At 40.1% G+C, this 13,436-nt stretch overlaps 1 protein-coding gene across 3 annotated transcripts in view; it reads left to right on the top strand.

Moving 5' to 3' along the window:
- Positions 1-13,436, top strand: part of pard3ab (par-3 family cell polarity regulator alpha, b) — a 152,245-nt gene that overhangs the window by 57,153 nt on the left and 81,656 nt on the right. For 2 of the 3 annotated variants that reach the window (XM_062988060.1, XM_062988061.1), the window contains exons 13-15: positions 4,868-5,050; positions 6,290-6,457; positions 13,016-13,169. In XM_062988060.1, coding sequence (XP_062844130.1) covers positions 4,868-5,050; positions 6,290-6,457; positions 13,016-13,169 — 505 coding nt within the window. The remainder of the gene's footprint in view (positions 1-4,867; positions 5,051-6,289; positions 6,458-13,015; positions 13,170-13,436) is intronic. The other variant, XM_062988062.1, reaches the window with a different exon arrangement.

Below are 13,436 nucleotides of genomic sequence, written 5' to 3' on the forward strand. Positions count from 1 at the left end.
TACACGAGTTTTAGAGACCTCTACATCATCAGTAGGTAATTTTTTTCCTGAAAAACATGCACCAGAGGACGTTTAATAAGACATCCAAAATGGCTATCATTAAGCAGTGACCAACCTGTTGTTTTGCATGGATGTTTTTACCAGTTTTGTAAAATACAAGGTTAAAACAACACTCACATATTTACTGATCCTTAATTAGGAATATTTATTGGATTAATCCAACTTATTAGTACTTGATATTTCATAATTTATTTTGTTGTAAAATCAGGTTGAATATGTGTGTATCAAATTATATACAGCAGGTATTTAAGGCAAATATTTGTAAAACACAACGTTTTGGTGGTTAAGGCTTTAAAGGGTTAAATGGGCTTGATGATTTATTTTCTGTGCTGGCCACTGGACGTTCTCTACACCAAACTCCTCAAACCATGCCTTTATGGACCTGGCTCTGGGCACAAGCCTGGGGTGAATTTACAGAGAGAAATATTCTAGTTTTACACTTTTTTGTACCAAGCGTCAATTGTACCAAGCTCGCACAGTTGTCATAATGAATTTTTAATCGTCTTCCAGTCTTTCTCTTCTTGCCTGGCCACGTTAGCATTTTTTAACACGGTGTTGCTTCCAATAGTCTCTGTATAGTGCTAGATGCTAATGGGCATCACCGCCGGTTGCTGGTCTTGCCCATTACCTTCCATAAATTTTTTAATGTTTCGATTCGTGCCAGATGCGGATAGAAGAGATCAATGTGCTCGCTAGCAGGAAAAGAGCCGCGATAGCGTGCGGGTTGGCCTTCTTTTCCATAAATGAAACCCCTGATTCCATCAGGCACTAGCGCCGTTTTGTTCTCGCTGCATTTCTCTTACTGACTCTGGCTTTAACATTTTGGTAGACAGATGTTATCAGGCTTTGGAATCCTGATGTAATTTTCTGCAGAGCGGTGTCACACACACACACACACACACAAACACACATACACACTACATTAACTTTTTAAAGCTGATCTGCTGCGGCGGCTGAGTGTGTGAGGAAAATGAGGCGAGCACTATACACCCCTAGGCCTGTCGAAATTATCATTACATAATTCTCTGATTGTGATCGTTTGCCATTATTTTTACAGACTGTGATCGTTTTCCATCATGGTAAGGTAAGAAATGGCAATGCTCTGGAGTAGCACACTGAGTAGCCATCCCTGCCTACTGGCTTTGAGTCTGAGCAGTGCCACTGGGCTGGTCTGATGCCGTACAGACAATGGGAAAATGGGACGGTCTGATAGAAATTTACCTCCCACTTGTCTGTCACTGGTCGGCTGGGCGCCATCTAGTGTGCACAGCAGTGCCTGCAGCAGACAATAGTTGGCCACTGTGTCTGTTGGTCGCTCCGTACACAGTGCTGAGCTGCACTGCACTCGTCAAAATGTACGTGATAAGATGCATACGGCTGCTGGTCACGTGTCGGAGGGGGCGTGGGGTAGCTTCGTTCTCCTCAATCAGAGCGGGGATCGGCATTGGTGGAGAGGAAGCATGACGCAATCGGGCAATTGGACGCGCTAAAAGGGAAAAAATGCATAAACTATATATATATATATATATATATATATATATATATATATATATATATATATATATATATATATATATATTAGGGCTGTCAAACGATTAAAATTTTTAATCGCGATTAATCTCAGAATTTCATATAGTTAATCGCGATTAATCGCATAAAAAAAATCTGTGTAAATGTTATAGAAAACAAGGATTTTTAAGTGAAATTTTACAATTAAAATGGTGAACACATTTTATGCTAAATGTACTGATGTTAAAAACTGCTGGGACAAGAGAAAACTGTAAGGGAGTTTATTCACTCACATACTAGGCAGTAAATGTCAGATTGTAGGTTAGAATTTCTCCATCAGCAAACATTGTAGATCAGCGGTGCTTTAGATGGGATAAGGCGTAGTTATTGTATCAGACTTGTCTGTGGTTGTATCGTGACGATGGTTTGATGGACGTTTCTACACGAAGTGAGTGTGTTTTGACCCTTTGGGGCTTCCATAGTTCATGAACTAACGTGCTCGACTCAGCTTTCCGGTATTCGGTACAGAAGAAGAAGTTAATTAAGTGTAATAAAGTGTTCTGCTCCCGACAACTTGTGAATATAGCGTGTATTTATTTCTTTATTATGCAAGTGCATCACTACCACGATCGGTTACATTATGTTAACAAACCGCAAATGAAAAACGGTGGCAAGTCCGACATTAAAATGTTTGTTCTACCAGTCAAGTGTCAACATGAACTAGAATTTGCGTTAATGGCACTAATTTTTTTAATCGCATTAAATTGAGGTCGCGTTAATGCGTTATTATCGCGTTAACTTCGACAGCCCTAATATATATATATATATATATATATATATATATAAAATGTTAAATTCAGCAATGAAAATAGAATTCCTGCAATACTGTACAATATTCAGTATTTCATTTTTACATTTGTTTCCTGTAATAATCCTGTAATGTGTTATAGTAATAATAATAATAACAATAAAATAAGAATATTAATTAAAAAAAATAATAATAATAACAATATTAATAGTAATATTATTAATAATAAAATAATAATAATAGTAACAACATTAATAATGATGTTAATAATTACAACAATAATTAATAGCTGTAACAATAATAACTATTATAATAATAATAATAATAACAATAATAATAATGTCTTAATAATAATAACAATATTAATAATAATCGTAATAACAACAATAACTATAATAATAATAATAATATTAATGACAATAATACTGTTATTATTATTAATAATAATAGTAATATTAAAATAAAATAATAATAATGATAATAATAGTAATAATTACAATAATAATAATAATTTTGATTTCTTTTTATTATTATTTATTTTTTATTTCATTTCATTTTTACTTTAGTTGAAGGTTAGTTGTTTTTAACGCAATATAAATCACAACAGCCAAGGACATTTTTCTCCATCTTTTTAAAAGTTGCCAATAATTCCGGAGCTGACTGTACCCTCATTTACACGTCAAAGGAGGCACATTGAAAACAAAAGAAACACCTGCATAAACACTATGTTCCTCATGTTGTTCTGCAGAAGGTAGCAGCTCGGTCTCGGTTTAATGGAATCAGAACGATTTTCCTAATGACTCCTTGTCAGAACTGACATGTGACATCCTCTCTTTATTCCCCTGCTTTGATTATTTCTCTCTCTTTATCTTCTTTCACTGCGGCTCTGTTATTCTCTCACGTTCTTTTTATCCTCCTGCAGCAGCACCAGTGGCTAATGGATGAAGTTAGAAAGAGGAGGAGGTTGTGTTATAAATGCACTGTAAAACAAAGACCATTTAAATGTATTCACACACACATGCATGCACAAACGCACCCTCCGGCGCTGTGGCTCGTGTGCGAGCAGGTGTTTGGTATTCATGGTGTAGCTTCTGACACAGGCTGGCAAACGGCATAGCAGTTTTGCGCAAGTGCTTCCTATTACACACTTCACACACCGATAAGGCATCATTCACTCGTTCACGAGTCTATTGTTTATGGTGCGCAGACACACACTCGGTCATTTTGCTTATATACACCGACCAAGCATAACATTATGAAATGCGGAACGAAAGGTGGCCCGTGTGGTCTGATCCAACAGTCGAGCTACTGTAGCTCAAATTGCTGAAGAACTTAACGCTGGTTCTGATAGAAAGGTGTCTTGCCTCAGACTCCTTGCCTCGACAGGTCAGGGCTGTTTTGGCACCAACACAACATTAGGAAGGTAGTCATAATGTTTTGTCTGATTGGTGTGTGTACATTTGCTACTATGTATTTATGCAATTTCTTCCTTTTTTCTTGATTTAGCACAGCCAGTTAGTCTTCCGCTGCTGGGTATATTCGCCTGCCCCACACCCCCTCCGACGTGTGTGCGATAGACAATAAATAATCTCTAATAAATAATATACGTTTTAAATAAAAGTAAAAAATAATTAAATAAAGAAAATTTTTTTTTTTAAATACAATAAAAACCCACAGTTAAAAAAAATAAATAATAATAATTAAATAAAAAAAATTTAAAAATACAGTATTAAAAAAATACAGTTAAATACAGTAAAAAACTCACAGTTTTAAATAAAAAAGAAAGACAGAAAAAATAAATAAATAATTAAAAAAGACAATAAAAAACCCACAAAGTTTTAAATAAAAAAAAATTAAATAAAGACAAATTAAATAAATAATTTTAAAAATACAATAAAAAACCCACTAAGTTTTAAATAAAAAGAAAAAAATAATTAAATAAAGAAAAAAAAACAAAGAAAAAATAATTAATTTAAAAATTACAATAAAAAACCCACCCACAATGCAGGGGTTTTGGCTTCAAAAGCAAATTAATCATTTATAATCCCAGCATTTAGCAGACTTTTGTATCCGATCCAATTAAAAAAATTGTACTTCCAAACTATTGAGGAATAAGTGTCTTGCTCAGGGGTCCAACAGTATCAGCTTGGCACAATGGTGGGGTATGAACCAGCGACCTTCATTTACTAGTGTAGTACTTTTACCACTGGGCTATTACTGACCTAAATTTAAAAGGAAAATGTATAAAAATGGAACGTTATGTCATGACAGAAGCCGCAGATGAATTAGGAGGGGGCTAGTAGTAGGTGCCCAAATTGCAGATGCAAGTCCAACACAGTAGAAGCTTTAATTTCTATTTTATTTCTTTACATCTTTACTGGAAAACCCTTTTCATCCTACCCATGAGACACAGGAAACCAGTTCCATCATCCAGTCCTCATGTGTGCTCATTCCACTCTCTCTCTCTTTCTCTCCCAATTTACTTTCCAGGTGGAGGAAGAGATGGTCCTGACCCCTGATGGTACCCGTGAGTTCCTGACGCTAGAGGTGCCCCTGAACGACTCCGGTTCGGCTGGTTTGGGGGTCAGCGTGAAGGGCAACCGATCGAAAGAAAACCACGCCGACCTTGGAATCTTTGTCAAGTCCATCATTAATGGTGGAGCTGCCTGCAAGGTGAGACCAAAATATTCCCTGTTGTGTGAAGTCTGTTTAGGACTGTGTTCCATTATTAGATACCTTAAAAAGCTGCCTACTGAAGTGCCTTAATTCTAAGTGATTATGTGACTGAATAACAAAGGAATAACCTTAGTGGTGAAGGCGATCCCAGTATTCATTTAGCTGGAATGCTAGCAGGTTGTGCCACCTCAGTCTATTGGTTTGAATGGCCTGAGGATAACTGTGTTAGCCTAGGAAACGAAAACTGTAGTGACATAATCACCATAATTGCTAAGTAGTGCGTACAAACAATCTGCCTTACGAGCTCTTGACCCCCTCTCATGACCCCCCTTAGCGGATGCTGAGGCATATAGTGCGCAGAGGTCACCAACTTTTTGCAGGGTCAATTGCTACAGACCTACACAGTGTGTAGAGAGCTTCATGGAATGGGTTTCCATGGCCGCGGTGTAAAGCACGCCGCCACTGGATTCTAGAGCAGTGGAGACGTGTTCTCTGGAGTGACGAATGACGCTTCTTCGTCTGGCAATCCAATGGACGAGTCTGGGTTTGGCAGTTGCCAGGAGAACGGTACTTGTCTGACTGCATTGTGCCGAGTGTAAAGTTTGGTGGAGGGGGGATTATGGTGTGGGGTTGTTTTTCAGGAGTTGGGCTCGGCCCCTTAGTTCCAGTGAAAGGAACTCTTAATGCTTCAGCATACCAAGAGATTTTGGACAATTTCATGCTCCCAACTTTGTGGGAACAGTTTGGGGATGGCCCCTTCCTGTTCCAACATGACTGCGCACCAGTGCACAAAGCAAGGTCCATAAAGACATGGATGAGTCCTCGTCCAACATCAGTGTCTGACCTCACAAATGCGCTGCTGGAAGAATGGTCAAAATTCCCATAAACACACTCCTAAACCTTGTGGAAAGCCTTCCCAGAAGAGTTGAAGCTGTTATAGCTGCAAAGAGTGAGCCGACATCATATTAAACCCTATGGATTAAGAATGGGAGTCACTCAAGTTCATATGCGTGTGAAGGCAGACGAGCGAATACTTTTGGCAATATAGTGTATGTCTGAAATGGTTTGGGGGGCTGGATGGATTGGTGTTTTGTCCATGTAGCGATTCCAGGGGGTCCGGTGCTGCTGCATTGGCAACAAAACCCTATACAAATGTGTGTCCATATTTGGGGGTGGACTACTAGTTGTAGCCCTATTGACAGCGTGAACAATCCGTTTCCGCTCTGTTTGTTGCAGGACGGGAGGCTACGAGTGAACGATCAGCTCATCGCCGTCAACGGCGAGTCGCTGATCGAAAAGACCAATCACGACGCCATGGAAACGCTGCGCAAGTCCATGTCGACAGAGGGCAACAAGCGAGGGATGATCCAGCTGATTGTGGCCAGACATGTAAACAAACGCGAGGTAACAGGACATGGAAGAGACAGAATGGACAGTGTAGATGAAGTGGGCGGGGAAGGCAGAGGGATAAGAGACTCCAGAGAGAACGAAAGTCCAGAGAGTAGAGAGGACACGATGCGGCATTACAGAGAAATGGACTTGATGAGACATTACGGAGAGGAGAGATCAGACAATAAGGAGGATGCGATGAGACATTACAAAAAAAAGGACAGATCAGAAAGTAGGGAGCGACATTACAAAGAGATTCGAAGATTAGACAGCATGGAGGACATGATGAGACATTTTAAAGAGAAAGAGAGATCAGACCTCAATGAGGACAGGAGACATCAAAAAGAGAGTGAATGGTTAGACAGTGAAGACCATCATTTAAGACATTATGGAGACAAAAAGAGACATTACAAACGGATAGAGAGATTAAATAGTCATGAGGACATGATGAGACATTTCAAAGAGACAGAGCGATCAGGTAGTAGAGAGGACGTGACGGAACGTTACAGAGAGGGAATAAGACATGGAAAGGAGACATTAAGAAATAATGCCAGAGACAGGGAGAGACCCAGAGAGACATCAGTCAATAGAGATAAAGAGGTCAAACACAAGACATTGAGGTATGGTAGTAGAGAAAGAGAGGGACAAATAGAGATGGACAGAGCCGGGCGAGCGGATGCCAAGGAGACGTGGAAATACCACACGATTGAGAGAGGCAGATTAGACAGGACAAATGAGAGACCTGACGATAGAGACGATTGGAGTTATAGGAGCGCTGAAAGAGACAGACGAAGAGGAAGATCCGAAAGCAGACAAGGAGACGTCAGGCGCCTCATAGTGGAGGACAGACTAGATAACCGGGAGAGAGACATACAGAAAGGGAAGTACAGCGTGAACGAGAGACCAGATAACTGGGAGACGTGGAGATATGGGAAACGAGAAAGAGAGCATCAAAGAGTGAGAAGGTAGTAGAGAGGAAAGAACGTGGGATATGAGATCAAAAGGAAACAAGGTGGACAGTGACGTCTGACCGCTCAGATAGTCAAAAGCAAAACGTGGAGACACAACCTGTGGGGCACCAGTGAATGAGAAATGAGACAGAAAGAAGACGATTAGAGACATAATGTGAAGAGACCTTAGATAAGATTGGACAGGGAAAAGGTTGTAATGAGACATTACTGAGATGAGAGAATGTGAGGAGACATTAGAGATAAAAGGACAGATCAGACAACAGACAGTTGTTATGAGACATTACTGAGGGGAGAGATCAGACAGTAGTGAGAATTAGATGAGACATTAGAGAAAGGACAGATCAGACAACAGTTGTTATGAGACATTACTGAGAGGTGAGATTAGAAATAAGATGAGATGTTACAGAGAAAAATACAGATCAGGCAGCAGACAGAATCTTTGTAGCATTTTATTACATTCTGATATCCTCTTTCAGTAATGAGCAATGTCTCACCACAATCTGTTTAGTGTCTGATATGTCCTTTTTTCTGTGATGTCTCAACGTCTCATGTCCTGTCTGATCTCTCATCTTAGTAATGTCTCATTACATCCTGTATGATCTGTCCTTATTTTTGTAACTCACACTTATTTTTGTGTCTCACAACACCCTGATCTGTGCTAATCAGATTATGTCCTGTCTGATCTTGTTTCTCAGTAGTGTTTCATAATACGATGGGAATTGATAGAGAAAAGGACAGCTCAGACAGCAAACGGGATGTTATGAGATATTTCTGAGAGAAGAAACCAGACAGTAAAGGGATTGCAATGAGACGTAAGAGAAATGGAGAGATCAGACAGCAGACAGGATGTTGTGATGAGACATTACTGAGATGTCAGAGACATGAGGATAGGATTTGAATTGAATTGAATTGTACAGATTATAGGTCACCTTAAAGGTGGAAATGATTTTGAAATGATTCATGTTGGTCTCATTTGTGACATCACAAAAACCTGGTATTGTAACGAGTGTGTAGACGTTTTACACCGATGAGGCATAACATTATGACCACCTTCCTAACTGACTGGTCTGTGGCTCTGCAGCCCCATACGCAACAAACTGTGATGCACTGTGTATTCTGACACCTTTCTATCAGAACCAGCATCAACTTCACCTACAGTAGCTCGTCTGTTGGATCGGATCACACGGGCCAGCCTTCGCTTCCCACGTGCATCAATGAGTCTTGGCCGCCCATGACCCTGTCGCCGGTTTACCACTGTTCCTTCCTTTGACCACTTTTGATAGATAGTGACCACTGCAGACCGGGAACACCCCACAAGAGCTGCGGTTTTGGAGATGCTCTGACCCAGTCGTCTAGCCATCACGATTTGGCCCTCGTCAGACTCGTTCAGATCCTCACGCTTGTCCATTTTTCCTGCTTCTAACATCAACTTTGAGGATCAAATGTTCACTTGCTGCATGAAATATCTCACCCACTAACAGGTGCCGTGATGAAGAGATGATCAGTGTTACTCACTTTACCTGTCAGTTATAATGTTATGCCTGGTCAGTGTATATCCACTGTATATCTCATACTGGACGTTGATGGATCAAATACTAGATGTTGGGCAGGGAAAATTCTAATATAATTTTATGCAAATTTAGAAATGCTAAAATCAAATTCCAAATCACTTTGTCAGTATTTTTTCTAATGTAATAATGATAATAATAGTATTAATAATAATCATGCATCAAGAAAGCCAACAACTGATGTGCTGTTTTTCTACAATATGACAAAATTAAAGAGATTTATTTTTAATTCTGTGTATTCTGTGGTGTTATTACAGAATAGAAATTATGTGACCACTTTGAATGTCCGAGCCTTTGCTTAGCCTTTGCTTGCTGTTGTCTATCTGATTGAATGTATGAATCGGCTTATTGAGTGTGTCACATGTTAGTTGAAGCTAAATGTGAATGCAGTGAATCAACACACACACACATAAGTACAGGGGGGTCATATGATTTTCCACATTGCATTCACACCCCAGGTTGGTCAGGAAACATACTATACATGTATACGTGTGCATGACGTGCCTGTTTGTTGCATTCTGGGGTCTTAACGGAAGGATGTGCATAAGGAAAGGTGTGGGCCAGCATGAGAATAATAATAATACTAATAATAATAATAATGCTACTTATACTACTGCTTTTTGTCTATTTGTACTGATACTACTGTATGTACGAGGGTTCTTCAAAAAAGTTTCCGCACTTTTTAAAACTATATTTATTAGGAATTTCAGAAAAAAATTACATCACTTTTCTACAGTCACTTTCCGATGCATTTTTCCCAGCATCGTATAAACTTTTTAATGCCAGCAGCAAAAAATTTATTTGGTTGAGCGAGTAGCCACTGATGCAGCGCTGCTTTCACATCATCATCACATATAAATCTTCTTCCCCTTGAAGCTTCTTTGAGCGTCCAAAAAGGTGGAAATTAGATGGCATTAAATCCGGACTATAAGCTCTCTCTCAGTATCTCGGACACGACCAATTACTACTCCTCCCACCCTCACCGTTTCCTACGAAAATATAAAAGTGCAGAAACTTTTTGAAGATTCTTCGTGTATGTATATATATTTTCTCCCTTTTCCTCCTGATTTAGCTTAGTCAATTAGTCTTGCACTGCTGGGGACCTTGATCATGTCCGAGGAGGGTATAATTGCCTGACACATGCTCCCTCCAACATGTGTGTGGTCCACGACCCCTTCTTATTTGCTCATACTTGTGGATTTGTGCGTGAGGCCAGTCTAGTCGATCTCCACGTTCCCCCACTTTTTTTACAGGCCCTATTTTTTCCCACCTAGTAGAGTAGTGGTTAATATTGTCTGCTGCGGGCACTCCCAATTGTGCCTGCTAGGGGGCGCCCAGCCGAAGGTAGCAGAGCCCAGGGCTGGTGTGCTAGCGGAATATCCTTATTTAATTTTTTCGGTTGGTGCTACCATGACTACAACCGCCGTTCCTACGGCAACTGTTTCTACAATTTTGACGGGTATTAATGTACTATTACTTCAATTAATACTACTGCTACTACTATTACTTTTAATGCAGCTATTATTAGTACCTACGGTTCTAGTATTGCTACTGTTTTACTGATATAAGCATTAGTACTGCTTTTAGTCCTACCACTACTATGTACACCGATCAGCCATAACATTAAAACCACCTCCTTGTTTCTACACTCACTGTCCATTTTATCAGCTCTACTTACCATATAGGAGCACTTTGTAGTTCTACAATTACTGACTGTAGTCCATCTGTTTCTCTGCATGCTTTGTTAGCTCCCTTTCATGCTGATCTTCAATGTTCAGGACTCTCCCAGGACCACTACAGAGCAGGTATTATTTAGGTGGTGGATCATTCTCAGCACTGCAGTGACACTGACATGGTGGTGGTGTGTTAGTGTGTGTTGTGCTGGTATGAGTGGATCAGACACAGCAGCGCTGCTGGAGTTTTTTTTTTTTTTTAATACCGTGTTCACTCACTGTCCACTCTATTAACCACTCCTACCTAGTTGGTCCACCTTGTAGATGTAAAGTCGGAGACGATCGCTCATCTATTGCTGCTGTTTGAGTTGGTCATCTTCTAGACCTTCATCAGTGGTCACAGGACGCTGTTGGCTGGATATTTTTGGTTGGTGGACTATTCTTAGTCCAGCAGGGACAGCAAGGTGTTAAAAACTCCAGCAGCGCTGCTGTGTCTGATCCACTCATACCAGCACAACACACACTAACACACCACCAGTGTGTGTCAGTGTCACTGCAGTGCTGAGAATGATCCACCACCCAAATAATATCTGCTCTGTGGTGGTCCTGTGGGGGTCCTGACCATTGAAGAACAGCATGAAAGGGGGCTAACAAAGCATGCAGAGAAACAGATGGACTACAGTCAGTAATTGTAGAACTACAAAGTGCTTCTATATGGTAAGTGTAGAAACAAGGAAGTGGTTTTAATGTTAAGGCTGATCAGTGTTTAAAGCTACTTCTATTACTTTCACCATTCTAATATTACTGTTACTACCTCTGCCGCTATTACTATTACTAGTACTGACATTACTAGCTCGAGTGTTGTCGCCACTCACACTGCCATTACTTGTACTACTACTTTTATTTTTATTACTGCTATTAGTATTGTAGCAGTATTATTACTTCCACTGCTGCTGCTATTAGTTATTCCTCTTACTACAATTATTAGTACTAGCATTACTAGCTCCAGTGTTGCTCATATTACTGTTGCTGCCACCATTACTGCCAATACTATTACTGCCAATACTAGTACTGCCAATACTATTACTACTACCACTACTACTGTCACTACTAGGTTTATAGCTACTAGTATGGTTACTCTTCCTACTGCTGCTACTATTACTAGTACTGACGTTACTAACTCTAGTGTTGCTTCTGTTACTGTTGCTGCCACTATTACTGCCAATACCAGTACTACTACCATTACTGTCACTACTAGGTTTATAGCTACTACTATTACTTCCACCATTGTTAATATTACTGTTACTCCTACTGCTACTACTATTACTAGTACTGACGTTACTAGCTCTAGTGTTGCTTCTGTTACTGTTGCTGCCACTATTACTGCCAATACCAGTACTACTACCATTACTGTCACTACTAGGTTTATAGCTACTACTATTACTTCCACCATTGTTAATATTACTGTTACTCCTACTGCTACTACTATTACTCGTACTGACGTTACTAGCTCTAGTGTTGCTCCTGTTACTGTTGCTGCCACTATTACTGCCAATACTAGTACTACTGTCACTACTAGGTTTATAGCTACTACCATTACTCCCACCATTGTTAATACTACTGTTACTCTTCCTACTGCTACTACTATTCCTAGTACTGACATTACTAGCTCTAGTGTTGCTTCTGTTACTGTTGCTGCCACTATTACTGCCAATACCAGTACTACTACCATTACTGTCACTACTAGGTTTATAGCTACTACTATTACTTCCACCATTGTTAATATTACTGTTACTGCTACTACTATTACTAGTACTGACTTTACTAGCTCTAGTGTTGCTCCTGTTACTGTTGCTGCCACTATTACTGCCAATACCAGTACTGCTGTCACTACTAGGTTTATAGCTACTACTATTACTTCCACCATTGTTAATACTACTGTTACTCTTCCTACTGCTACTACTATTACTAGTACTGATGTTAATACTGTTACTCCTCCTACTGCTGTTACTATTACTAGTACTGACTAGCTCTAGTGTTGCTTCTATTACTGTTGCCGCCACTATTACTGCCAATACTAGTACTACAATGACTAATACTTGGGACATTACCTTCTATAAGTATTGTTGTTAGTACTATTGTTACTACTTCCATCCCTATCATGTTGCACATCTCCTCAGCTTCAGCATTACCAAAATTAAATAATTACACATTAAAATGTATTGTTCTAAATGTACCATACACGGCTTAGACCTGATGTGTACCCAGTGTTAATGTAACAGGTGTGTACCACCTTCTTGCAGACCCTTAATGCCATAAATAGTGTATGATTTGCGACTTCTCTATGCTTGTGTGCCTCAGAGCGGGACGCCAAGCAGTCCTAGTGGGCGTGAGCACAACCTGAGTCCATCTCTGGATGATCGAGAGCGGCGGATCTCGCACACGCTGTACGGAAACCTGGACGATCTCAACGACAACCTGAAACCTCGGAAAAACGTCAACAACAGAATTCCAGGTGAGCGGTTTACCCCAAAAAATGCAGATAAACCCACATGATTTGAGCACTAAAACTCAGTAATGATCTGATACTGACACCTAAACTGGCACTACTGGTACTGGTAGCATGAGGTGGTACCTGCAGCCCTTTCAGGTTGCACAGGTAGTCCAGCTCCTCCAGGATGGCACATCCATACGCCCAGTGTTCTCCACTGGGACCTGTACTCACAGCCCAGCACAGCCCTGTACTCACAGTGGAGCTCGATTGGCATTCGCCAGAGAACAC

The sequence above is a fragment of the Trichomycterus rosablanca genome, chromosome 25 (assembly GCF_030014385.1).
Source record: "Trichomycterus rosablanca isolate fTriRos1 chromosome 25, fTriRos1.hap1, whole genome shotgun sequence".
NCBI lineage: Eukaryota > Metazoa > Chordata > Actinopteri > Siluriformes > Trichomycteridae > Trichomycterus > Trichomycterus rosablanca.